A 23772-nucleotide genomic window follows, 5' to 3' on the forward strand; every position below is an offset into this window, starting at 1 on the left:
TGTAACCTCCTCCAGCCCCGACACCCCCTCCCTATCTCTGTAACCTCCTCCAGCCCCTACACCCCCTCCCTATCTCTGTAACCTCCTCCAGCCCCGACACCCCCTCCCTATCTCTGTAACCTCCTCCAGTCCCTACACCCCCTCCCTATCTCTGTAACCCCCTCCAGCCCCTACACCCCCTCCCTATCTCTGTAACCTCCTCCAGCCCCTACACCCCTACCCTATCTCTGTAACCTCCTCCAGCACCGACACCCCCTCCCTATCTCTGTAACCTCCACCAGCCCCTACACCCCCTCCCTATCTCTGTAACCTCCTCCAGCCCCTACACCCCCTCCCTATCTCTCTAACTTCCTCCAGCCCCTACACCCCCTCCCTATCTCTGTAACCTCCTCCAGCCCCTACACCCCCTCCCTATCTCTGTAACCTCCTCCAGCCCCTACACCCCCTCCCTATCTCTGTAACCTCCTCCAGCCCCTACACCCCTCCCTATCTTTGTAACCTCCTCCAGCCCCGACACCCCCTCCCTATCTCTGTAACCTCCTCCAGCCCCTACACCCCCTCCCTATCTCTGTAACCTCCTCCAGCCCCTACACCCCCTCACTATCTCTCTAACTTCCTCCAGCCCCTACAGCCCCTCCCTATCTCTGTAACCTCCTCCAGCCCCTACACCCCCTCCCTATCTCTGTAACCTCCTCCAGCCCCTACACCCCTCCCTATCTCTGTAACCTCCTCCAGCCCCCACACCCCCTCCCTATCTCTGTAACCACCTCCAGCCCCTACACTCCCTCCCTATCTCTGTAACCTCCTCCAGTCCCTACACCCCCTCCCTATCTCTGTAACCTCCTCCAGTCCCTACACCCCCTCCCTATCTCTGTAACCTCCTCCAGCCCCTACACCCCCTCCCTATCTCTGTAACCTCCTCCAGCCCCTACACCCCCTCCCTATCTCTCTAACTTCCTCCAGCCCCTACAGCCCCTCCCTATCTCTGTAACCTCCTCCAGCCCCTACACCCCCTCCCTATCTCTGTAACCTCCTCCAGCCCCTACACCCCTCCCTATCTCTGTAACCTCCTCCAGCCCCCACACCCCCTCCCTATCTCTGTAACCTCCTCCAGTCCCTACACCCCCTCCCTATCTCTGTAACCTCCTCCAGTCCCTACACCCCCTCCCTATCTCTGTAACCTCCTCCAGCCCCTACACCCCCTCCCTATCTCTGTAACCTCCTACACCCCCTCCCTATCTCTGTAACCTCCTCCAGCCCCTACACCCCCTCCCTATCTCTGTAACTTCCTCCAGTCCCTACACCCCCATCCCTATCTCTGTAACCTCCTCCAGCCCCTACACCCCCTCCCTATCTCTATAACCTCCTCCAGTCCCTACACCCCCATCCCTATCCCTGTAAACTCCTGCAGACCCCACACCCCCTCCCTATCCCTGTAACCTCCAACCTCTACACCCCCTCCCTATCTCTGTAACCTCCTCCAGCCCCTACACACCCTCCCTTTCTCTGTAACCTCCTCCAGCCCCTACACCCCCTCCCTATCTCTGTAACCTCCTCCAGCCCCCTACACTCCCTCCCTATCTCTGTAACCTCCTCCAGCCCCTACACTCCCCTCCCTGTCTCTGTAACCTCCTCCAGCCCCCAACACCCCCTCCCTATCCCTGTAACCTCCTCCAGCCCCTACACCCCCTCCCTATCTCTGTAACCTCCTCCACCCCTACACCCCCTCCCTATCCCTGTCACCTCCTCCAGCTCCTACCCCCACTCCCTATCTCTGTAACCTCCTCCGACCCTACACCCCTTCCCTATCTCTGTAACCTCCTCCAGTCCCGACACCCCCTCCCTATATCTGTAACCTCCTCCAGCCCCCAACACCCCCTCCCTATCCCTGTAACCTCCTCCAGCCCCTCCAACCCCTCCCTATCTCGAACCTCCTCCAGCCCCTACACCCACTCCCTATCTCTGTAACCTCCTCCAGCCTCTACACCCCCTCCCTATCTCTAACCTCCTCCTGCCCCTACACCCCCTCCCTATCTCTGTAACCTCCTCCAGACCCTGAACCACCTCCTCCAGCCCCTACACCCCCTCGCTATCTCTGTAACATCCTCGAGCCCATACACCCCCTCCCTATCTCTGTAACCTCCTCCAGCCCCTACACCCCCTCTCTCTCTCTGTAACCTCCTCCAGCCCCGACACCCCCTCCCTATCTCTGTAACCTCCTACACCCCCTCCCTATCTCTGTAACCTCCTCCAGCCCCTACACCCCCTCCCTATCTCTGTAACCTCGTCCAGCCCCCACACCCCCTCCCTATCTCTGTAACCTCCTCCAGCCCCTACACCCCCTCCCTATCTCTGTAACCTCCTCCAGCCCCGACACCCCCTCCCTATCTCTGTAACCTCCTCCAGCCCCAACACCCCCTCCCTATCTCTGTACCCTCCTCCAGCCCCTACACCCCTCCCTATCTCTGTAACCTCCTCCAGCCCCGACACCCACTCCCTATCTCTATAACCTCCTCCAGCCGCTACACCCACTCCCTATCTCTGTAACCTCCTCCAGCCCCTACACCCCCTCCCTATCTCTGTAACCTCCTCCAGCCCCTACACCCCCTCCCTATCTCTGTAACCTCCTCCAGCCCCTACACCCACTCCCTATCTCTGTAACCTCCTCCAGCCCCTACACCCCCTCCCTATCTCTGTAACCTCCTCCAGCCCCTACACCCCCTCCCTATCCCTGTAACCTCCACCAGCCCCGACACCCCCTCTCTATCCCTGTAACTCAAATTCCTAGGGGTGCACATCTCCAAAAATCTGTCCTGGTCCACCCACGTCGACGCTACCACCAAGAAAGCACAACAGCGCCTATACTTCCTCAGGAAACTAAGGAAATTCGGCATGTCCACATTAACCCTGACCAACTTTTACAGATGCACCATAGAAAGCATCCTATCGGGCTGCATCACAGCCTGGTATGGCAACTGCTCGGCCCAGGGCCGCAAGAAACTTCAGAGAGTCGTGAACACCGCCCAGTCCATCACACGAACCTGCCTCCCATCCATTGACTCCATCTACACCTCCCGCTGCCTGGGGAAAGCGGGCAGCATAATCAAAGACCCCTCCCACCCGGCTTACTCACTCTTCCAACTTCTTCCATCGGGCGGGAGATACAGAAGTCTGAGAACATACACGAACAGACTCAAAAACAGCTTCATCCCCGCTGATACCCAGACTCCTAAACGACCCTCTTATGGACTGACCTCATTAACACTACACCCTGTATGCTTCACCCGATGCCGGTGTTATGTAGTTACATTGTGTTGCCCTATTATGTATTTTCTTTTATTCCCTCTTCTTCCCATGTACTTAATGATCTGTTGAGCTGCTCGCAGAAAAATACTTTTCACTGTACCTCGGTACACGTGACAATAAACAAACTCTTCCTCCCAGGTGCGCACCCCCTCCGGCCCTCGCCCCCCCCCCCCCCCCTCCCCCCCCCCCCAAATCCCTCATGCCTGAGCCTGCAGGTGAGAGCATCGGCCAGCTATTTGGCCACAAGGGGCATCAGAGATGAACGCCAGCCTGCGGTCGGCCAGGCGGCATGCCCATTAGCAACGGGAGGAGGCCACTCGAACCGGGGTTCACGTTTCGGGGCCGCTTGAGCCTCCTTCAGAGCTGGAGAGGGATGGAGCAGTGTAGAATGGCAGGGATAGGCAGGGGTTGATGAGAGATTGGACGAAGGTGGCGTGGGGCTCAAGGTAGAGTGTTCACGGTCGTGTTGAAGACTGAAGGAGGGGCTGATAACGGCGTCACGGTAAGACAGCAGAACGTGTTAACAGCACTGTGCCCGGGTTCGATTCCCGGCTTGGGTCACTGTCTGTGCGGAGCCTGTTCTCCCCGCTGTCACAATATACACCAGTATATCATGGTGCAGACACACACTGATGGACACACAGTGGGACCAATCAACACACACAACACCGCAGCCAATCACCAGTGAGAGCACACGCACTATAAAGACAGGGGGCGTCAGAGTTCCCGCTCATTCGAGTAGCAGCTAGCTAGGAGGACAGAGCTCACAGCCTGCAACACAGACATTCACCATGTGCTGAGTGCGTCGACTGGTTAGGACAAGGCGAAAGTCTTTAGTTAAAGCTGGTATCGTATTCACCCACAGTTCAAGTGTGTTTAAATAGTTAACCTTTAAATAAAATAGTGTTGCACTACTTCAAGTGTTGGTGATCTGTATGTGATCCAGAACACCCAACACATCACCCGCATCTGCGCGGGTTTCCTCCGGGCGCTCCGGTTTCCTCCCACAAGTCCCGAAAGACGAGCTTGTTAGGTGAATTGGACATTCTGAATTCTCCCTCTGTGTACCCGAACAGGCGCCGGGGTGTGGCGACTAGGGGGCTTTGCACAGTAACTTCACTGCAGCGTTACTGTAAGCCTACCTGCGACACTAGTGAAGATTACTGTTGGGCTGCTTTTGAGTTACAGTTGCAACTGCGTAGCATCACAGGGCAACAACCGAGACATTGTACTGCCCCATTTGGTCCCGCGTTTTCCCCACTCTGCCTCCGCTGCGTTGCAAACGCTCTCGTCGCAGAATGTGCTGCCGGGTGCCGACCGTATTGCACGAGGCGCTAACTCTCTGAGCTTCGTTCCTTTCAGGGCCACCTCTTCGTCGGGACCCCGCTGGAGACTGTCCGACTGCCCCTGGCGAACTGCGAGGGGTACGGGAGCACCTGCCCGCAGTGCGTCGCCGCCAGGGACCCCTACTGCGGGTGGGACCAAGCCGCCGGGAAATGCGTGCCCGTTGCCGAGGCTGCGAACAGGAATGACAGGTAGGCCCCGATACGCCGCCCTTGACCAGGCTCTCATCCCCCCCCCCCACCCCCTCCTGTCGATATATAGTGGCCATATCGCTGGACAGGGCGCTCCGGATGATCAGTCGGCGGCCGAGGGTTCAAATCCCACCCTCGGCCGCTGGCGAAATTTAAAATAACTTAACAAAGCTACGGCGGATAGTTAAGTCTCCGGAAGGCCGATCGTGATACAATCCTGCCCTGTCAAAACCCCATCTGGTTTGCTCATAGAACATTACAGCGCAGTCCAGGCCCTTCGGCCCTCGATGTTGCGCCGACCTGTGTCCCCAGGGAATGGAGTCTGGGAGCCGTGAGGCAGCCGTGCTAGTCACTGTAAGCCTACCTGCGTGGTAGGCTCCCCCCCCCCCCCGGTTAAACAAACCGTACATTTATTTAAGGACCTCAGCCGCCAATAGGACAGGTAGCATTTTCCGAGGGGGAGGTAGCCCAGGCAACACACTCACCTTAATTCTACCCAACCAGGAAATTGGTAAAGCTGACATACATCGTGGGTCCCACTTAACAGAGGGGTAATAGGAATGCCCACAGCGAATAAAAGAGGTGACGAGGAGACATCCCTGCCTAGTCCCTCTCTGAAGGCCACAAATTCTCAGACCCATTCGTAATGCCCCCCAATTGGGTTGCTGTCGAGTACTTCAATCCCCTTGGTCAAATCCCCTCCCCAATCCAAACTTGCGCACAGATAAAACAAATCTGTCCCCCCCCCCCCCCCCCCCACCTCAACAAATCTGTCGTCTCCCCCCCCCCCCATGGAAGGCCTTCTCGGCACCCCTGGAAGATCACTGACCCACCCAAAGCACGCCTCCAATTGGAATAGAACATCCGGCAATCTCCTAACCTTATGGCACGAGCTTCGACCCTGGATAAATCCAGTCTGGGTCCTCACGGGGAGGGTGCCCTCGAGGTGCAGGGCCAGAACCTTGGACAACATTTTCACATCAACGTTCAATCCCGAAATGGGTCTGGAAGAAGGTACACAGCTCAGGATTCTTGCCTGTTTTCGGGATGAAGGGAATATCCGCCTCCCGGAGCGGCTGGGAGGGGAGAGAAGACCTACGTCATAGGAATAATTATACATACCAATGGACGGGTCTGATAACAAGTCTTTGAATTCACACCCAAAATCATCAGGCCCGGGCTGATGATTGAAGCTCCTTTATCATAGAATTTACAGTGCAGAGGGAGCCAATCGGCCCATCAAGTCTGCACCGGCCCTTACAAAGAGCACCCTACTGAAGCCCACGTATCTACCCTAAGGTAGAGAGTGCCAGGAATCAGAGCGCTACAGTAATGCTTCGTAAGTACCAGGGAGAACTCCGCTCCATCAAATTCATACAAATTAGCACAAAACCTCTGAAAAGCCTCGTTAATATCTTCTGCCCCGGTCCTCAAAGTCCACCACCGAAGCAAGCATCCTCGAGTGCGATTTCCTCCCAGTAAGAAACTCCAAATACCTACTCGGCTTCTCCCCGACTTCGTGCAACCTCCGTTCAGCAAACCCTCTCTGCGCGCTGGGCCAACAAACAGTCTAGTGCCGCTTCGTCCGACAGGAATCCTCACTCCCCTGTCCTCCCTCCTCCAGCTGGCGCTGCGGCCCCGTCGACCCGCGCCTCTTTCTGGCGCAGAACAAGGTGGCCAAAGGCCTCCGCGCGGAACAGAGGGGCTCACACCAGGAAAAAGACTGAACCGAGTTTTTTTTCAAAATTCGGTCTTGGAAGTACGAGGTGAAACTACGGCCAAGTAAAGTTGCATCACAGCTCCGGGACCTGGGCCGAGGGTGGGTATTACGATCCTCGACCAGACCCCAACCGTCGCTCGGGTGTACGACAGATACCCCGATAGTTTGTTAAATTTGGAAGACTGTACCTACATCGCACGGGGCTGCATTGATGGTCTCACCACCACCTATTGATAGGTCAAGGATGGGCAATAGATCCTGGGCCTAGCCAGAGAGAGAAGTAAATAAACAAAGGGAGCCTGAAATGAGGGAGCTGCCCTCACCGTCCCTCCCTGAACACAGTACTTCCCCGTTAAGAAGGAAGGCGAAACCTCCTGGGTTGACCTGCTGGTTGGGTAACGAGCCTTTGCCCAGGAGTAACGGGGTGTGATGAGGTCTCACACCTTTGTGTCTATTTTACTGTTATTTCGTTTCACATTTCAGTGCCGTCCTGCAGAGTGTCGGCGGGCTCAACGACTCCCTTTGCTACGACGGACCAGGTAAACGCCACCTCTTCCGCAGACGCTGACCCGGGCAACCCAACGTAACGTCGGCACATTGCCAACAGCAGACCTTCCCTGATACACCACTTGCCACGCCCCCCCCCCCCCCCCCCCCCCCCCAAAGCCTGTCCACCATCGACAAGGACACGAGTCCGGAGTGCGATGGGAGACTCTCCACTCGCCTGGACGAGCGCGGCTCCCAACGACACTCGAGAAGCTCGACACCATCCAGGACAAAGCAGCCCCGCTCGATCGACACGCTAACCGCCGACATTCACCCCCCCCCCCCCGACGCACAGCGCCAGCCGTGTGCACCGTCTACAAGACGCACCGCGGCCACTCGCCTTCGACAGCACCTTCCCAACCCGCCACCTCTACCGTCTAGAAGGACGAGGGAGGGCAGCAGAGACACGGGGAACACCCCCCCCCCCCCCCCACCTGCAAGTTCCCCCTCCGAGCCGCTCGCCATCCCGACTCTGTATCTAACCCCGTGCTGTGCCTGTCCTGGGAGTGTTTGATGGGGACAGTGTAGAGGGAGCTTTACTCTGTATCTAACCCCGTGCTGTACCTGTCCTGGGAGTGTTTGATGGGGACAGTGTAGAGGGAGCTTTACTCTGTATCTAACCCCGTGCTGTACCTGTCCTGGGAGTGTTTGATGGGGACAGTGTAGAGGGAGCTTTACTCTGTATCGAACCCCGTGCTGTACCTGTCCTGGGAGTGTTTGACGGGGACAGTGTCGAGGGAGCTTTACTCTGTATCTAACCCCTTGCTGTACCTGTACTGGGAGTGTTTGATGGGGACAGTGTAGAGGAAGCTTTACTCTGTATCTAACCCCTTGCTGTACCTGTACTGGGTGTGTTTGATGGGGACAGTGTAGAGGGAGCTTTACTCTGTATCTAACCCCGTGCTGTACCTGTCCTGGGAGTGTTTGATGGGGACAGTGTAGAGGGAGCTTCACTCTGTATCTAACCCCGTGCTGTACCTGTCCTGGGAGTGTTTGATGGGGACAGTGTAGAGGGAGCTTTACTCTGTATCGAACCCCGTGCTGTACCTGTCCTGGGAGTGTTTGACGGGGACAGTGTCGAGGGAGCTTTACTCTGAATCTAACCCCGTGCTGTACCTGTCCTGGGAGTGTTTGATGGGGACAGTGTCGAGGGAACTTTACTCTGAATCTAACCCCGTGCTGTACCTGTCCTGGGAGTGTTTGATGGGGACAGTGTAGAGGGAGCTTTACTCTGTATCTAACCCCGTGCTGTACCTGTCCTGGGAGTGTTTGATGGGGACAGTGTAGAGGGAGCTTTACTCTCTATCTAACCCCGTGCTGTACCTGTCCTGGGAGTGTTTGATGGGGACAGTGTAGAGGGAGCTTTACTCTGTATCTAACCCCGTGCTGTGCCTGTCCTGGGAGTGTTTGATGGGGACAGTGTAGAGGGAGCTTTACTCTGTATCTAACTCCGCGCTGTACCTGTCCTGGGGGTGTTTGATGGGGACAGTGTAGAGGGAGCTTTACTCTGTATCTAACCCCGTGCTGTACCTGTCCTGGGAGTGTTTGACGGGGACAGTGCAGAGGGAGCTTTACTCTGTATCTAACCCCGTGCTGTACCGGCCTGGGAGTGTTTGATGGGGGCAGTGTAGAGGGAGCTTTACTCTGTATCTAACCCCGTGCTGTACCTGTCCTGGGAGTGTTTGATGGGGACAGTGTAGAGGGAGCTTTACTCTGTATCTAACCCCGTGCTGTACCTGTCCTGGGAGTGTTTGATGGGGACAGTGTAGAGGGAGCTTTACTCTGTATCTAACCCCGTGCTGTACCTGTCCTGGGAGTGTTTGATGGGGACAGTGTGGAGGGAGCTTTACTCTGTATCTAACTCCGCGCTGTACCTGTCCTGGGGGTGTTTGATGGGGACAGTGTAGAGGGAGCTTTACTCTGTATCTAACCCCGTGCTGTACCTGTCCTGGGAGTGTTTGACGGGGACAGTGTAGAGGGAGCTTTACTCTGTATCTAACCCCGTGCTGTACCTGCCTGGGAGTGTTTGATGGGGGCAGTGTAGAGGGAGCTTTACTCTGTATCTAACCCCGTGCTGTACCTGTCCTGGGAGTGTTTGATGGGGACAGTGTAGAGGGAGCTTTACTCTGTATCTAACCCCGTGCTGTACCTGTCCTGGGAGTGTTTGAAGGGGACAGTGTAGAGGGAGCTTTACTCTGTATCTAACCCTGCGCTGTACCTGTCCTGGGAGTGTTTGATGGGGACAGTGTAGAGGGTGCTTTACTCTGCATCTAACCCCGGGCTGTACCTGTCCTGGGAGTGTTTGATGGGGACAGTGTAGAGGGAGCTTTACTCTGTATCTAACCCCGTGCTGTACCTGTACTGGGAGTGTTTGATGGGTACAGTGTAGAGGGAGCTTTACTCTGTATCTAACCCCGTGCTGTACCTGTCCTGGGAGTGTTTGATGGGGACAGTGCAGAGGGAGCTTTACTCTGTATCTAACCCCGTGCTGTACCTGTCCTGGGAGTGTTTGATGGGGACAGTGGAGAGGGAGCTTTACTCTGTATCTAACCCCGTGCTGTACCTGTCCTGGGAGTGTTTGATGGGGGACAGTGTAGAGGGAGCTTTACTCTGTATCTTACCCCGTGCTGTATCTGTCCTGGGAGTGTTTGATGGGGACAGTGTAGAGGGAGCTTTGCTCTGTATCTAACCCCGCGCTGTATCTGTCCTGGGAGTGTTTGATGGGGACAGTGTAGAGGGAGCTTTACTCTGTATCTAACCCCGTGCTGTATCTGTCCTGGGAGTGTTTGATGGGGACAGTGTAGAGGGAGCTTTACTCTGTATCTATCACGTGTTGCTCTCAGTGGGGCCTATTTGATAACTAACGTCGGGGACAGGGGTTACCTTCTCCTAATCCTCCCATCCATTTGCTCAGGAAATGAAGTGTTTTTTTGAGGCGTGTGGTGCAGAGTAGGGATCCTAATCGAATGTGTTGGGAAAGTATTTGAAATCAATTTCTCTTTCCCCCTCCTCAGGCGCCCGATCACTTGACAAGCAGGCCCAAGACTTAACGGTGGACTCGAGTGCCTATCTCTACCTGCCCTGCCCGGTGAGGTCCTACCACGCCGTGTACACGTGGAGCTACAACCGGAAGGAGCAGTTTAATTGCACCATCAGGGACGGCTCCTGCTCGCTCATCTACAGCGGACCACCCCCGGCGGGCGAGGGCCTCTACCAGTGCCAGGCCACCGAGAACGGACTGACAGAGATGGTTGCGGCCTACAACGTGAGGGTCAGCGCCGGAGCCACAGCAGCGCTGGCCTGCACGGCTCTGCTTTTGGGCCTTGCCGCCGCTTGCGCCCTGATTTGACGGGAATTGGATGGGGGTGGGCGGGGTTTGGCTTCCCTGAGGGACGCATGGAGTACGCAATTTCTTTTTTAATACATACTGAACGCCGTATCCCGAGCACCGGGAACAAGCTGCCATCTTCTCACACACGTGCGACGCATTTACGACGTGAATCGCTCGCCCTCGCCCCCCCCCCCCCCCCCCACTTAGGCCACCCGACTTTCAGCCCCCCCCCCCCCCCCCCCGCCCCCCAGTGCCCACCCACGTGGAGCGACTGACCACAGGGCCCTGGTCAGCGGAGGTTTTCAGGGAGGCCGAGGATTCTCAGCCCCCTTGGATTCGACCCTGGCCGGAATGGCCTCGCCGCTGTGGGTCACTCCCTTGCCGGGCGTTTGCTTACCACCTGGAGGCCGGTGTTAGGGAAAAGGGAGAGAGGGACCCTGGCCAAATAATTCCGAATTCGGTTCGGAGCGCAGTGCAACCAAGTGTGGGCAGAATGGACCCAAATCGTAAAACTACCAGACTGCTTGGCAAGAAAATGGTATCTTCGCTGAACACACATGGGACAGAGTAGAGGGAGCTTTACTCTGTATCGAACCCCGTGCTGTACCTGTCCTGGGAGTGTTTGATGGGGACAGTGTAGAGGCAGCTTTACTCTGTATCTAACCCCGTGCTGTACCTGTCCTGGGAGTGTTTGATGGGGACAGTGTAGAGGGAGCTTTACTCTGTATCTAACCCCGTGCAGTACCTGTCCTGGGAGTGTTTGATGGGGACAGTGTAGAGGGAGCTTTACTCTGTATCTAACCTCGTGCTGTACCTGTCCTGGGAGTGTTTGATGGGGACAGTGTAGAGGGAGCTTTACTCTGTATCTAACCTCGTGCTGTACCTGTCCTGGGAGTGTTTGATGGGGACAGTGTAGAGGGAGCTTTACTCTGTATCTAACCTCGTGCTGTACCTGTCCTGGGGGTGTTTGATGGGGACAGGGTAGGGGTAGCTTTACTCTGTATCTAACCCCGTGCTGTACCTGTCCTGGGAGTGTTTGATGGGGACAGTGTAGAGGGAGCTTTACTCTGTATCTAACCTCGTGCTGTACCTGTCCTGGGAGTGTTTGATGGGGACAGTGTAGAGGGAGCTTTACTCTGTATCTAACCCTGTGCTGTACCTGTCCTGGGAATGTTTGATGGGGACAGTGTAGAGGGAGCTTTACTCTGTATCTAACCCCGTGCTGTACCTGTCCTGGGAGTGTTTGATGGGGACAGTGTAGAGGGAGCTTTACTCTGTATCTAACCTCGTGCTGCACCTGTCCTGGGAGTGTTTGATGGGGACAGAGTAGAGGGAGCTTTACTCTGTATCTAACCCGGTGCTGTACCTGTCCTGGGGGTGTTTGATGGGGACAGTATAGAGGGAGCTTTACTCTGTATCTAACCCGGTGCTGTACCTGTCCTGGGAGTGTTTGATGGGGACAGAGTAGAGGGAGCTTTACTCTGTATCTAACCCTGTGCTGTACCTGTCCTGTGTGTTTGATGGGGACAGTGTAGAGGGAGCTTTACTCTGTATCTAACCTCGTGCTGCACCTGTCCTGGGAGTGTTTGATGGGGACAGTGTAGAGGGAGCTTTACTCTGTATCTAACCCTGTGCTGTACCTGTCCTGGGAATGTTTGATGGGGACAGTGTAGAGGGAGCTTTACTCTGTATCTAACCCCGTGCTGTACCTGTCCTCGGAGTGTTTGATGGGGATGATGTAGAGGGAGCTTTACTCTGTATCTAACCCCGTGCTGTACCTGTCCTGGGAGGGTTTGATGGGGACGGTGTAGGGGGAGTTTTACTCTGTATCTAACCCCGTGCTGTACCTGTCCTGGGAGTGTTTGATGGGGCAGTGTAGAGGGAGCTTTACTCTGTATCTAACCCCGTGCTGTACCTGTCCTGGGAGTGTTTGATGGGGACAGTGTAGAGGGCGCTTTACTCTGTATCTAACCCCGTGCTGTATCTGTCCTGGGAGTGTTTGATGGGGACAGTGTCGAGGGAGCTTTATTCTGTATCTAACCCCGTGCTGTGCCCGTGCTGGGAGAGTTTGATGGGGACAGTGTAGAGGGAGCTTTACTCTGTATCTAACCCAGTGCTGTGCCCGTCCAGGGAGTGTTTGATGGGGACAGTGTAGAGGGAGCTTTACTCTGTATCTAACCCAGTGCTGTGCCCGTCCAGGGAGTGTTTGATGGGGACAGTGTAGAGGGAGCTTTATTCTGTATCTAACCCCGTGCTGTACCTGTCCTGGAAATGTTTGATGGGGACAGTGTAGAGGGAGCTTTACTCTGTATCTAACCCCGTGCTGTACCTGTCCTGGGAGTGTTTGATGGGGCCAGTGTAGAGGGAGCTTTACTCTGTATCTAACCCCGTGCTGTGCCCGTGCTGGGAGTGTTTGATGGGGACAGTGTAGAGGGAGCATTACTCTGTACCTAACCCCGTGCTGTACCTGTCCTGGGAGTGTTTGATGGGGACAGTATAGAGGGAGCGTTACTCTGTATCTAAGCCCTTGCTGTACCTGTCGTGGGAGTGTTTGATGGGGACAGTGTAGAGGGAGCTTTACTCTGTATCTAACCCTGTGCTATACCTGTCCTGGGAGTGTTTGATGGGGACAGTGTAGAGGGAGCTTTACTCTGTATCTAACCCAGTGCTGTGCCCGTCCTGGGAGTGTTTGATAGGGACACTGTAGTGGGAGCTTTATTCTGTATCTAACCCCGTGCTGTACCTGTCCTGGGAGTGTTTGATGGGGACAGTGTAGAGGGAGCTTTACTCTGTATCTCACCCCGTGCTGTACCTGTCCTGGGAGTGTTTGATGGGGATAGTGCAGAGGGAGCTTTACTCTGTATCTAACCCCGTGCTGTTCCTGTCCTGGGAGTATTTGATGGGGACAGTGTAGAGGGAGCTTTACTCTGTATCTAACCCCATGCTGTACCTGTCCTGTGCGTGTTTGATGGGGACAGTGTAGAGGGAGCTTTACTCTGTATCTAACCCCGTACTGTGCCCGTGCTGGGAGTGTTTGATGGGGATAGTGTAGAGGGAGCTTTACTCTGTACCTAACCCTGTGCTGTACCTGTCCTGGGAGTGTTTGATGGGGACAGTGTAGAGGGAGCTTTACTCTGTATCTAACCCCGTGCTGTACCTGTCCTGGGAGTGTTGGATGGGGACAGTGTAGACGGAGCTTTACTCTGTATCTAACCCAGTGCTGTACCTGTCCTGAGAATATTTGATGGGGGCAGTGTAGAGGGAGCTTTATTCTGTATCTAACCCCGTGCTGTACCTGTCCTGGGAGTGTTTGATGGGGACAGTGAAGGGGGAGCTTTACTCTGTATCTAACCCAGTGCTGTGCCCGTCATGGGAGTGTTTGATAGGGACAGTGTAGTGGGAGCTTTATTCTGTATCTAACCCCGTGCTGTACCTGTCCTGGGAGTGTTTGATGGGGACAGTGTCGAGGGAGCTTTACTCTGTATCTCACCCCGTGCTGTACCTGTCCTGGGAGTGTTTGATGGGGACAGTGCAGAGGGAGCTTTACTCTGTATCTAACCCCGTGCTGTCCCTGTCCTGGGAGTATTTGATGGGGACAGTGTAGAGGGAGCTTTACTCTGTATCTAACCCCGTGCTGTACCTGTCCTGTGCGTGTTTGATGGGGACAGTGTAGAGGGAGCTTTACTCTGTATCTAACCCCGTACTGTGCCCGTGCTGGGAGTGTTTGATGGGGACAGTGTAGAGGGAGCATTACTCTGTACCTAACCCGTGCTGTACCTGTCCTGGGAGTGTTTGAAGGGGCCAGTGTAGAGGGAGCTTTACTCTGTATCTAACCCCGTGCTGTACCTGTCCTGGGAGTGTTTGATGGGGACAGTGTAGAGGGCGCTTTACTCTGTATCTAACCCCGTGCTGTATCTGTCCTGGGAGTGTTTGATGGGGACAGTGTCGAGGGAGCTTTATTCTGTATCTAACCCCGTGCTGTGCCCGTGCTGGGAGAGTTTGATGGGGACAGTGCAGAGGGAGCTTTATTCTGTATCTAACCCCGTGCTGTACATGTCCTGGAAATGTTTGATGGGGACAGTGTAGAGGGAGCTTTACTCTGTATCTAACCCCGTGCTGTACCTGTCCTGGGAGTGTTTGATGGGGCCAGTGTAGAGGGAGCTTTACTCTGTATCTAACCCCGTGCTGTGCCCGTGCTGGGAGTGTTTGATGGGGACAGTGTAGAGGGAGCATTACTCTGTACCTAACCCCGTGCTGTACCTGTCCTGGGAGTGTTTGATGGGGACAGTACAGAGGGAGCGTTACTCTGTATCTAAGCCCTTGCTGTACCTGTCGTGGGAGTGTTTGATGGGGACAGTGTAGAGGGAGCTTTACTCTGTATCTAACCCTGTGCTGTACCTGTCCTGGGAGTGTTTGATAGGGACAGTGTAGAGGGAGCTTTACTCTGTATCTAACCCAGTGCTGTGCCCGTCCTGGGAGTGTTTGATAGGGACAGTGTAGTGGGAGCTTTATTCTGTATCTAACCCCGTGCTGTACCTGTCCTGGGAGTGTTTGATGGGGACAGTGTAGAGGGAGCTTTACTCTGTATCTCACCCCGTGCTGTACCTGTCCTGGGAGTGTTTGATGGGGACAGTGCAGAGGGAGCTTTACTCTGTATCTAACCCCGTGCTGTTCCTGTCCTGGGAGTATTTGATGGGGACAGTGTAGAGGGAGCTTTACTCTGTATCTAACCCCGTGCTGTACCTGTCCTGTGCGTGTTTGATGGGGACAGTGTAGAGGGAGCTTTACTCTGTATCTAACCCCGTACTGTGCCCGTGCTGGGAGTGTTTGATGGGGACAGTGTAGAGGGAGCATTACTCTGTACCTAACCCCGTGCTGTACCTGTCCTGGGAGTGTTTGAAGGGGCCAGTGTAGAGGGAGCTTTACTCTGTATCTAACCCCGTGCTGTGCCCGTCCTGGGAGTGTTTGATGGGGACAGTGTAGAGGGAGCGTTACTCTGTATCTAAGCCCTTGCTGTACCTGTCCTGGGAGTGTTTGATGGGGACAGTGTAGAGGGAGCTTTACTCTGTATCTAACTCCGTGCTGTACCTGTCCTGGGAGTGTTTGATGGGGACAGTGTAGAGGGAGCTTTACTCTGTATCTAACCCAGTGCTGTGCCCGTCCTGGGAGTGTTTGATAGGGACAGTGCAGTGGGAGCTTTATTCTGTATCTAACCCCGTGCTGTACCTGTCCTGGGAGTGTTTGATGGGGACAGTGTAGAGGGAGCTTTACTCTGTATCTAACCACGTGCTGTACCTGTCCTGGGAGTGTTTGATGGGGACAGTGCAGAGGGAGCTTTACTCTGTATCTAACCCCGTGCTGTACCTATCCTGGGAGTGTGTGATGGGGACCGTGTAGAGGGAGCTTTACTCTGTATCTAACCCCATGCTGTACCTGTCCTGGGAGTGTTTGATGGGGACAGTGTAGAGGGAGCTTTACTCTGTATCTAACCCCGTACTGTACCTGGCCTGGGAGTGTTTGATGGGGACAGTGTAGAGGGAGCTTTACTCTGGACCTAACCCCGTGCTGTACCTGTCCTGGGAGTGTTTGATGGGGATAGTGTAGAGGGAGCTTTACTCTGTACCTAACCCTGTGCTGTACCTGTCCTGGGAGTGTTTGATGGGGACAGTGTAGAGGGAGCTTTACTCTGTATCTAACCCCGTGCTGTACCTGTCCTGGGAGTGTTGGATGGGGACAGTGTAGACGGAGCTTTACTCTGTATCTAACCCCGTGCTGTACCTGTCCTGGGAGTGTTTGATGGGGACAGTGTAGAGGGAGCTTCACTCTGTATCTAACCCCGTGCTGTACCTGTCCTGGGAGTGTTTGATGGGGACAGAGTAGACGGAGCTTTATTCTGTATCTAACCCAGTGCTGTACCTGTCCTGAGAATATTTGATGGGGGCAGTGTAGAGGGAGCTTTATTCTGTATCTAACCCCGTGCTGTACCTGTCCTGGGAGTGTTTGATGGGGACAGTGAAGGGGGAGCTTTACTCTGTATCTAACCCAGTGCTGTGCCCGTCATGGGAGTGTTTGATAGGGACAGTGTAGTGGGAGCTTTATTCTGTATCTAACCCCGTGCTGTACCTGTCCTGGGAGTGTTTGATGGGGACAGTGTCGAGGGAGCTTTACTCTGTATCTCACCCCGTGCTGTACCTGTCCTGGGAGTGTTTGATGGGGACAGTGCAGAGGGAGCTTTACTCTGTATCTAACCCCGTGCTGTTCCTGTCCTGGGAGTATTTGATGGGGACAGTGTAGAGGGAGCTTTACTCTGTATCTAATCCCGTGCTGTACCTGTCCTGTGCGTGTTTGATGGGGACAGTGTAGAGGGAGCTTTACTCTGTATCTAACCCCGTACTGTGCCCGTGCTGGGAGTGTTTGATGGGGACAGTGTAGAGGGAGCATTACTCTGTACCTAACCCGTGCTGTACCTGTCCTGGGAGTGTTTGATGGGGACAGTATAGAGGGAGCGTTACTCTGTATCTAAGCCCTTGCTGTACCTGTCCTGGGAGTGTTTGATGGGGACAGTGTCGAGGGAGCTTTACTCTGTATCTAACCCTGTGCTGTACCTGTCCTGGGAGTGTTTGATGGGGACAGTGTAGAGGGAGCTTTACTCTGTATCTAACCCAGTGCTGTGCCCGTCCTGGGAGTGTTTGATAGGGACAGTGTAGTGGGAGCTTTATTCTGTATTTAACCCCGTGCTGTACCTGTCCTGGGAGTGTTTGATGGGGACAGTGTAGAGGGAGCTTTACTCTGTATCTCACCCCGTGCTGTACCTGTCCTGGGAGTGTTTGATGGGGACAGTGCAGAGGGAGCTTTACTCTGTATCTAACCCCGTGCTGTTCCTGTCCTGGGAGTATTTGATGGGGACAGTGTAGAGGGAGCTTTACTCTGTATCTAACCCCGTGCTGTACCTGTCCTGTGCGTTTTTGATGGGGACAGTGTAGAGGGAGCTTTACTCTGTATCTAACCCCGTACTGTGCCCGTGCTGGGAGTGTTTGATGGGGACAGTGTAGAGGGAGCATTACTCTGTACCTAACCCCGTGCTGTACCTGTCCTGGGAGTGTTTGAAGGGGCCAGTGTAGAGGGAGCTTTACTCTGTATCTAACCCCGTGCTGTGCCCGTCCTGGGAGTGTTTGATGGGGACAGTGTAGAGGGAGCGTTCCTCTCTATCTGAGTCCTTGCTGTACCTGTCCTGGGAGTGTTTGATGGGGACAGTGTAGAGGGAGCTTTACTCTGTATCTAACTCCGTGCTGTACCTGTCCTGGGAGTGTTTGATGGGGACAGTGTAGAGGGAGCTTTACTCTGTATCTAACCCAGTGCTGTGCCCGTGCTGGGAGTGTTTGATAGGGACAGTGCAGTGGGAGCTTTATTCTGTATCTAACCCCGTGCTGTACCTGTCCTGGGAGTGTTTGATGGGGACAGTGTAGAGGGAGCTTTACTCTGTATTTCACCCCGTGCTGTACCTGTCCTGGGAGTGTTTGATGGGGACAGTGTAGAGGGAGCTTTACTCTGTATCTAACCCCGTGCTGTTCCTGTCCTGGGAGTATTTGATGGGGACAGTGTAGAGGGAGCTTTACTCTGTATCTAACCCCGTGCTGTACCTGTCCTGTGCGTGTTTGATGGGGACAGTGTAGAGTGAGCTTTACTCTGTATCTAACCCCGTGCTGTACCTGTCCTGGGAGTGTGTGATGGGGACCGTGTAGAGGGAGCTTTACTCTGTATCTAACCCCATGCTGTACCTGTCCTGGGAGTGTTTGATGGGGACAGTGTAGAGGGAGCTTTACTCTGTATCTAACCCCGTACTGTACCTGGCCTCGGAGTGTTTGATGGGGACAGTGTAGAGGGAGCTTTACTCTGTACCTAACCCCGTGCTGTACCTGTCCTGGGAGTGTTTGATGGGGACAGTGTAGAGGGAGCTTTACTCTGTATCTAACCCCGTGCTGTACCTGTCCTGGGAGTATTTGATGGGGACAGTGTAGAGGGAGCTTTACTCTGTATCTAACCCCGTGCTGTACCTGTCCTGTGCGTGTTTGATGGGGACAGTGTAGAGGGAGCTTTACTCTGTATCTAACCCCGTACTGTGCCCGTCCTGGGAGTGTTTGATGGGGACAGTGTAGAGGGAGCGTTACTCTGTATCTAAGCCCTTGCTGTACCTGTCCTGGGAGTGTTTGATGGGGACAGTGTAGAGGGAGCTTTACTCTGTATCTAACTCCGTGCTGTACCTGTCCTGGGAGTGTTTGATGGGGACAGTGTAGAGGGAGCTTTACTCTGTATCTAACCCAGTGCTGTGCCCGTCCTGGGAGTGTTTGATAGGGACAGTGCAGTGGGAGCTTTATTCTGTATCTAACCCCGTGCTGTACCTGTCCTGGGAGTGTTTGATGGGGACAGTGTAGAGGGAGCTTTACTCTGTATTTCACCCCGTGCTGTACCTGTCCTGGGAGTGTTTGATGGGGACAGTGTAGAGGGAGCTTTACTCTGTATCTAACCCCGTGCTGTTCCTGTCCTGGGAGTATTTGATGGGGACAGTGTAGAGAGAGCTTTACTCTGTATCTAACCCCGTGCTGTACCTGTCCTGTGCGTGTTTGATGGGGACAGTGTAGAGTGAGCTTTACTCTGTATCTAACCCCGTGCTGTACCTGTCCTGGGAGTGTGTGATGGGGACCGTGTAGAGGGAGCTTTACTCTGTATCTAACCCCATGCTGTACCTGTCCTGGGAGTGTTTGATGGGGACAGTGTAGAGGGAGCTTTACTCTGTATCTAACCCCGTACTGTACCTGGCCTGGGAGTGTTTGATGGGGACAGTGTAGAGGGAGCTTTACTCTGTATCTAACCCCGTACTGTACCTGGCCTGGGAGTGTTTGATGGGGACAGTGTAGAGGGAGCTTTACTCAGTACCTAACCCCGTGCTGTACCTGTCCTGGGAGTGTTTGATGGGGATAGTGTAGAGGGAGCTTTACTCTGTACCTAACCCTGTGCTGTACCTGTCCTGGGAGTGTTTGATGGGGACAGTGTAGAGGGAGCTTTACTCTGTATCTAACCCCGTGCTGTACCTGTCCTGGGAGTATTTGATGGGGACAGTGTAGAGGGAGCTTTACTCTGTATCTAACCCCGTGCTGTACCTGTCCTGTGCGTGTTTGATGGGGACAGTGTAGAGGGAGCTTTACTCTGTATCTAACCCCGTACTGTGCCCGTCCTGGGAGTGTTTGATGGGGACAGTGTAGAGGGAGCGTTACTCTGTATCTAAGCCCTTGCTGTACCTGTCCTGGGAGTGTTTGATGGGGACAGTGTAGAGGGAGCTTTACTCTGTATCTAACTCCGTGCTGTACCTGTCCTGGGAGTGTTTGATGGGGACAGTGTAGAGGGAGCTTTACTCTGTATCTAACCCAGTGCTGTGCCCGTCCTGGGAGTGTTTGATAGGGACAGTGTAGTGGGAGCTTTATTCTGTATCTAACCCCGTGCTGTACCTGTCCTGGGAGTGTTTGATGGGGACCGTGTAGAGGGAGCTTTACTCTGTATCTAACCCCATGCTGTACCTGTCCTGGGAGTGTTTGATGGGGACAGTGTAGAGGGAGCTTTACTCTGTATCTAACCCCGTACTGTACCTGGCCTGGGAGTGTTTGATGGGGACAGTGTAGAGGGAGCTTTACTCTGGACCTAACCCCGTGCTGTACCTGTCCTGGGAGTGTTTGATGGGGATAGTGTAGAGGGAGCTTTACTCTGTACCTAACCCTGTGCTGTACCTGTCCTGGGAGTGTTTGATGGGGACAGTGTAGAGGGAGCTTTACTCTGTATCTAACCCCGTGCTGTACCTGTCCTGGGAGTGTTGGATGGGGACAGTGTAGACGGAGCTTTACTCTGTATCTAACCCCGTGCTGTACCTGTCCTGGGAGTGTTTGATGGGGACAGTGTAGAGGGAGCTTCACTCTGTATCTAACCCCGTGCTGTACCTGTCCTGGGAGTGTTTGATGGGGACAGAGTAGACGGAGCTTTATTCTGTATCTAACCCAGTGCTGTACCTGTCCTGAGAATATTTGATGGGGGCAGTGTAGAGGGAGCTTTATTCTGTATCTAACCCCGTGCTGTACCTGTCCTGGGAGTGTTTGATGGGGACAGTGAAGGGGGAGCTTTACTCTGTATCTAACCCAGTGCTGTGCCCGTCATGGGAGTGTTTGATAGGGACAGTGTAGTGGGAGCTTTATTCTGTATCTAACCCCGTGCTGTACCTGTCCTGGGAGTGTTTGATGGGGACAGTGTCGAGGGAGCTTTACTCTGTATCTCACCCCGTGCTGTACCTGTCCTGGGAGTGTTTGATGGGGACAGTGCAGAGGGAGCTTTACTCTGTATCTAACCCCGTGCTGTTCCTGTCCTGGGAGTATTTGATGGGGACAGTGTAGAGGGAGCTTTACTCTGTATCTAATCCCGTGCTGTACCTGTCCTGTGCGTGTTTGATGGGGACAGTGTAGAGGGAGCTTTACTCTGTATCTAACCCCGTACTGTGCCCGTGCTGGGAGTGTTTGATGGGGACAGTGTAGAGGGAGCATTACTCTGTACCTAACCCGTGCTGTACCTGTCCTGGGAGTGTTTGATGGGGACAGTATAGAGGGAGCGTTACTCTGTATCTAAGCCCTTGCTGTACCTGTCCTGGGAGTGTTTGATGGGGACAGTGTCGAGGGAGCTTTACTCTGTATCTAACCCTGTGCTGTACCTGTCCTGGGAGTGTTTGATGGGGACAGTGTAGAGGGAGCTTTACTCTGTATCTAACCCAGTGCTGTGCCCGTCCTGGGAGTGTTTGATAGGGACAGTGTAGTGGGAGCTTTATTCTGTATTTAACCCCGTGCTGTACCTGTCCTGGGAGTGTTTGATGGGGACAGTGTAGAGGGAGCTTTACTCTGTATCTCACCCCGTGCTGTACCTGTCCTGGGAGTGTTTGATGGGGACAGTGCAGAGGGAGCTTTACTCTGTATCTAACCCCGTGCTGTTCCTGTCCTGGGAGTATTTGATGGGGACAGTGTAGAGGGAGCTTTACTCTGTATCTAACCCCGTGCTGTACCTGTCCTGTGCGTTTTTGATGGGGACAGTGTAGAGGGAGCTTTACTCTGTATCTAACCCCGTACTGTGCCCGTGCTGGGAGTGTTTGATGGGGACAGTGTAGAGGGAGCATTACTCTGTACCTAACCCCGTGCTGTACCTGTCCTGGGAGTGTTTGAAGGGGCCAGTGTAGAGGGAGCTTTACTCTGTATCTAACCCCGTGCTGTGCCCGTCCTGGGAGTGTTTGATGGGGACAGTGTAGAGGGAGCGTTCCTCTCTATCTGAGTCCTTGCTGTACCTGTCCTGGGAGTGTTTGATGGGGACAGTGTAGAGGGAGCTTTACTCTGTATCTAACTCCGTGCTGTACCTGTCCTGGGAGTGTTTGATGGGGACAGTGTAGAGGGAGCTTTACTCTGTATCTAACCCAGTGCTGTGCCCGTGCTGGGAGTGTTTGATAGGGACAGTGCAGTGGGAGCTTTATTCTGTATCTAACCCCGTGCTGTACCTGTCCTGGGAGTGTTTGATGGGGACAGTGTAGAGGGAGCTTTACTCTGTATTTCACCCCGTGCTGTACCTGTCCTGGGAGTGTTTGATGGGGACAGTGTAGAGGGAGCTTTACTCTGTATCTAACCCCGTGCTGTTCCTGTCCTGGGAGTATTTGATGGGGACAGTGTAGAGGGAGCTTTACTCTGTATCTAACCCCGTGCTGTACCTGTCCTGTGCGTGTTTGATGGGGACAGTGTAGAGTGAGCTTTACTCTGTATCTAACCCCGTGCTGTACCTGTCCTGGGAGTGTGTGATGGGGACCGTGTAGAGGGAGCTTTACTCTGTATCTAACCCCATGCTGTACCTGTCCTGGGAGTGTTTGATGGGGACAGTGTAGAGGGAGCTTTACTCTGTATCTAACCCCGTACTGTACCTGGCCTCGGAGTGTTTGATGGGGACAGTGTAGAGGGAGCTTTACTCTGTACCTAACCCCGTGCTGTACCTGTCCTGGGAGTGTTTGATGGGGACAGTGTAGAGGGAGCTTTACTCTGTATCTAACCCCGTGCTGTACCTGTCCTGGGAGTATTTGATGGGGACAGTGTAGAGGGAGCTTTACTCTGTATCTAACCCCGTGCTGTACCTGTCCTGTGCGTGTTTGATGGGGACAGTGTAGAGGGAGCTTTACTCTGTATCTAACCCCGTACTGTGCCCGTCCTGGGAGTGTTTGATGGGGACAGTGTAGAGGGAGCGTTACTCTGTATCTAAGCCCTTGCTGTACCTGTCCTGGGAGTGTTTGATGGGGACAGTGTAGAGGGAGCTTTACTCTGTATCTAACTCCGTGCTGTACCTGTCCTGGGAGTGTTTGATGGGGACAGTGTAGAGGGAGCTTTACTCTGTATCTAACCCAGTGCTGTGCCCGTCCTGGGAGTGTTTGATAGGGACAGTGCAGTGGGAGCTTTATTCTGTATCTAACCCCGTGCTGTACCTGTCCTGGGAGTGTTTGATGGGGACAGTGTAGAGGGAGCTTTACTCTGTATTTCACCCCGTGCTGTACCTGTCCTGGGAGTGTTTGATGGGGACAGTGTAGAGGGAGCTTTACTCTGTATCTAACCCCGTGCTGTTCCTGTCCTGGGAGTATTTGATGGGGACAGTGTAGAGAGAGCTTTACTCTGTATCTAACCCCGTGCTGTACCTGTCCTGTGCGTGTTTGATGGGGACAGTGTAGAGTGAGCTTTACTCTGTATCTAACCCCGTGCTGTACCTGTCCTGGGAGTGTGTGATGGGGACCGTGTAGAGGGAGCTTTACTCTGTATCTAACCCCATGCTGTACCTGTCCTGGGAGTGTTTGATGGGGACAGTGTAGAGGGAGCTTTACTCTGTATCTAACCCCGTACTGTACCTGGCCTGGGAGTGTTTGATGGGGACAGTGTAGAGGGAGCTTTACTCTGTATCTAACCCCGTACTGTACCTGGCCTGGGAGTGTTTGATGGGGACAGTGTAGAGGGAGCTTTACTCAGTACCTAACCCCGTGCTGTACCTGTCCTGGGAGTGTTTGATGGGGATAGTGTAGAGGGAGCTTTACTCTGTACCTAACCCTGTGCTGTACCTGTCCTGGGAGTGTTTGATGGGGACAGTGTAGAGGGAGCTTTACTCTGTATCTAACCCCGTGCTGTACCTGTCCTGGGAGTATTTGATGGGGACAGTGTAGAGGGAGCTTTACTCTGTATCTAACCCCGTGCTGTACCTGTCCTGTGCGTGTTTGATGGGGACAGTGTAGAGGG

General features: G+C 54.1%; 1 protein-coding gene across 1 annotated transcript in view; it reads left to right on the forward strand.

Annotated features, from left to right (window-relative positions):
• Positions 1-10619, forward strand: part of LOC140402939 (semaphorin-7A-like) — a 30279-nt gene extending 19660 nt beyond the window's left edge. Inside the window, exons 10-12 of the mRNA XM_072490582.1 lie at positions 4669-4841; positions 7045-7100; positions 10122-10619. Of these exons, the coding sequence (XP_072346683.1) occupies positions 4669-4841; positions 7045-7100; positions 10122-10456 (564 nt within the window). The 3' untranslated portion in view covers positions 10457-10619. The remainder of the gene's footprint in view (positions 1-4668; positions 4842-7044; positions 7101-10121) is intronic.
• Positions 10620-23772: the final 13153 nt, after the last annotated feature.

Source organism: Scyliorhinus torazame, chromosome 26 (genome assembly GCF_047496885.1).
Source record: "Scyliorhinus torazame isolate Kashiwa2021f chromosome 26, sScyTor2.1, whole genome shotgun sequence".
Lineage (NCBI taxonomy): Eukaryota > Metazoa > Chordata > Chondrichthyes > Carcharhiniformes > Scyliorhinidae > Scyliorhinus > Scyliorhinus torazame.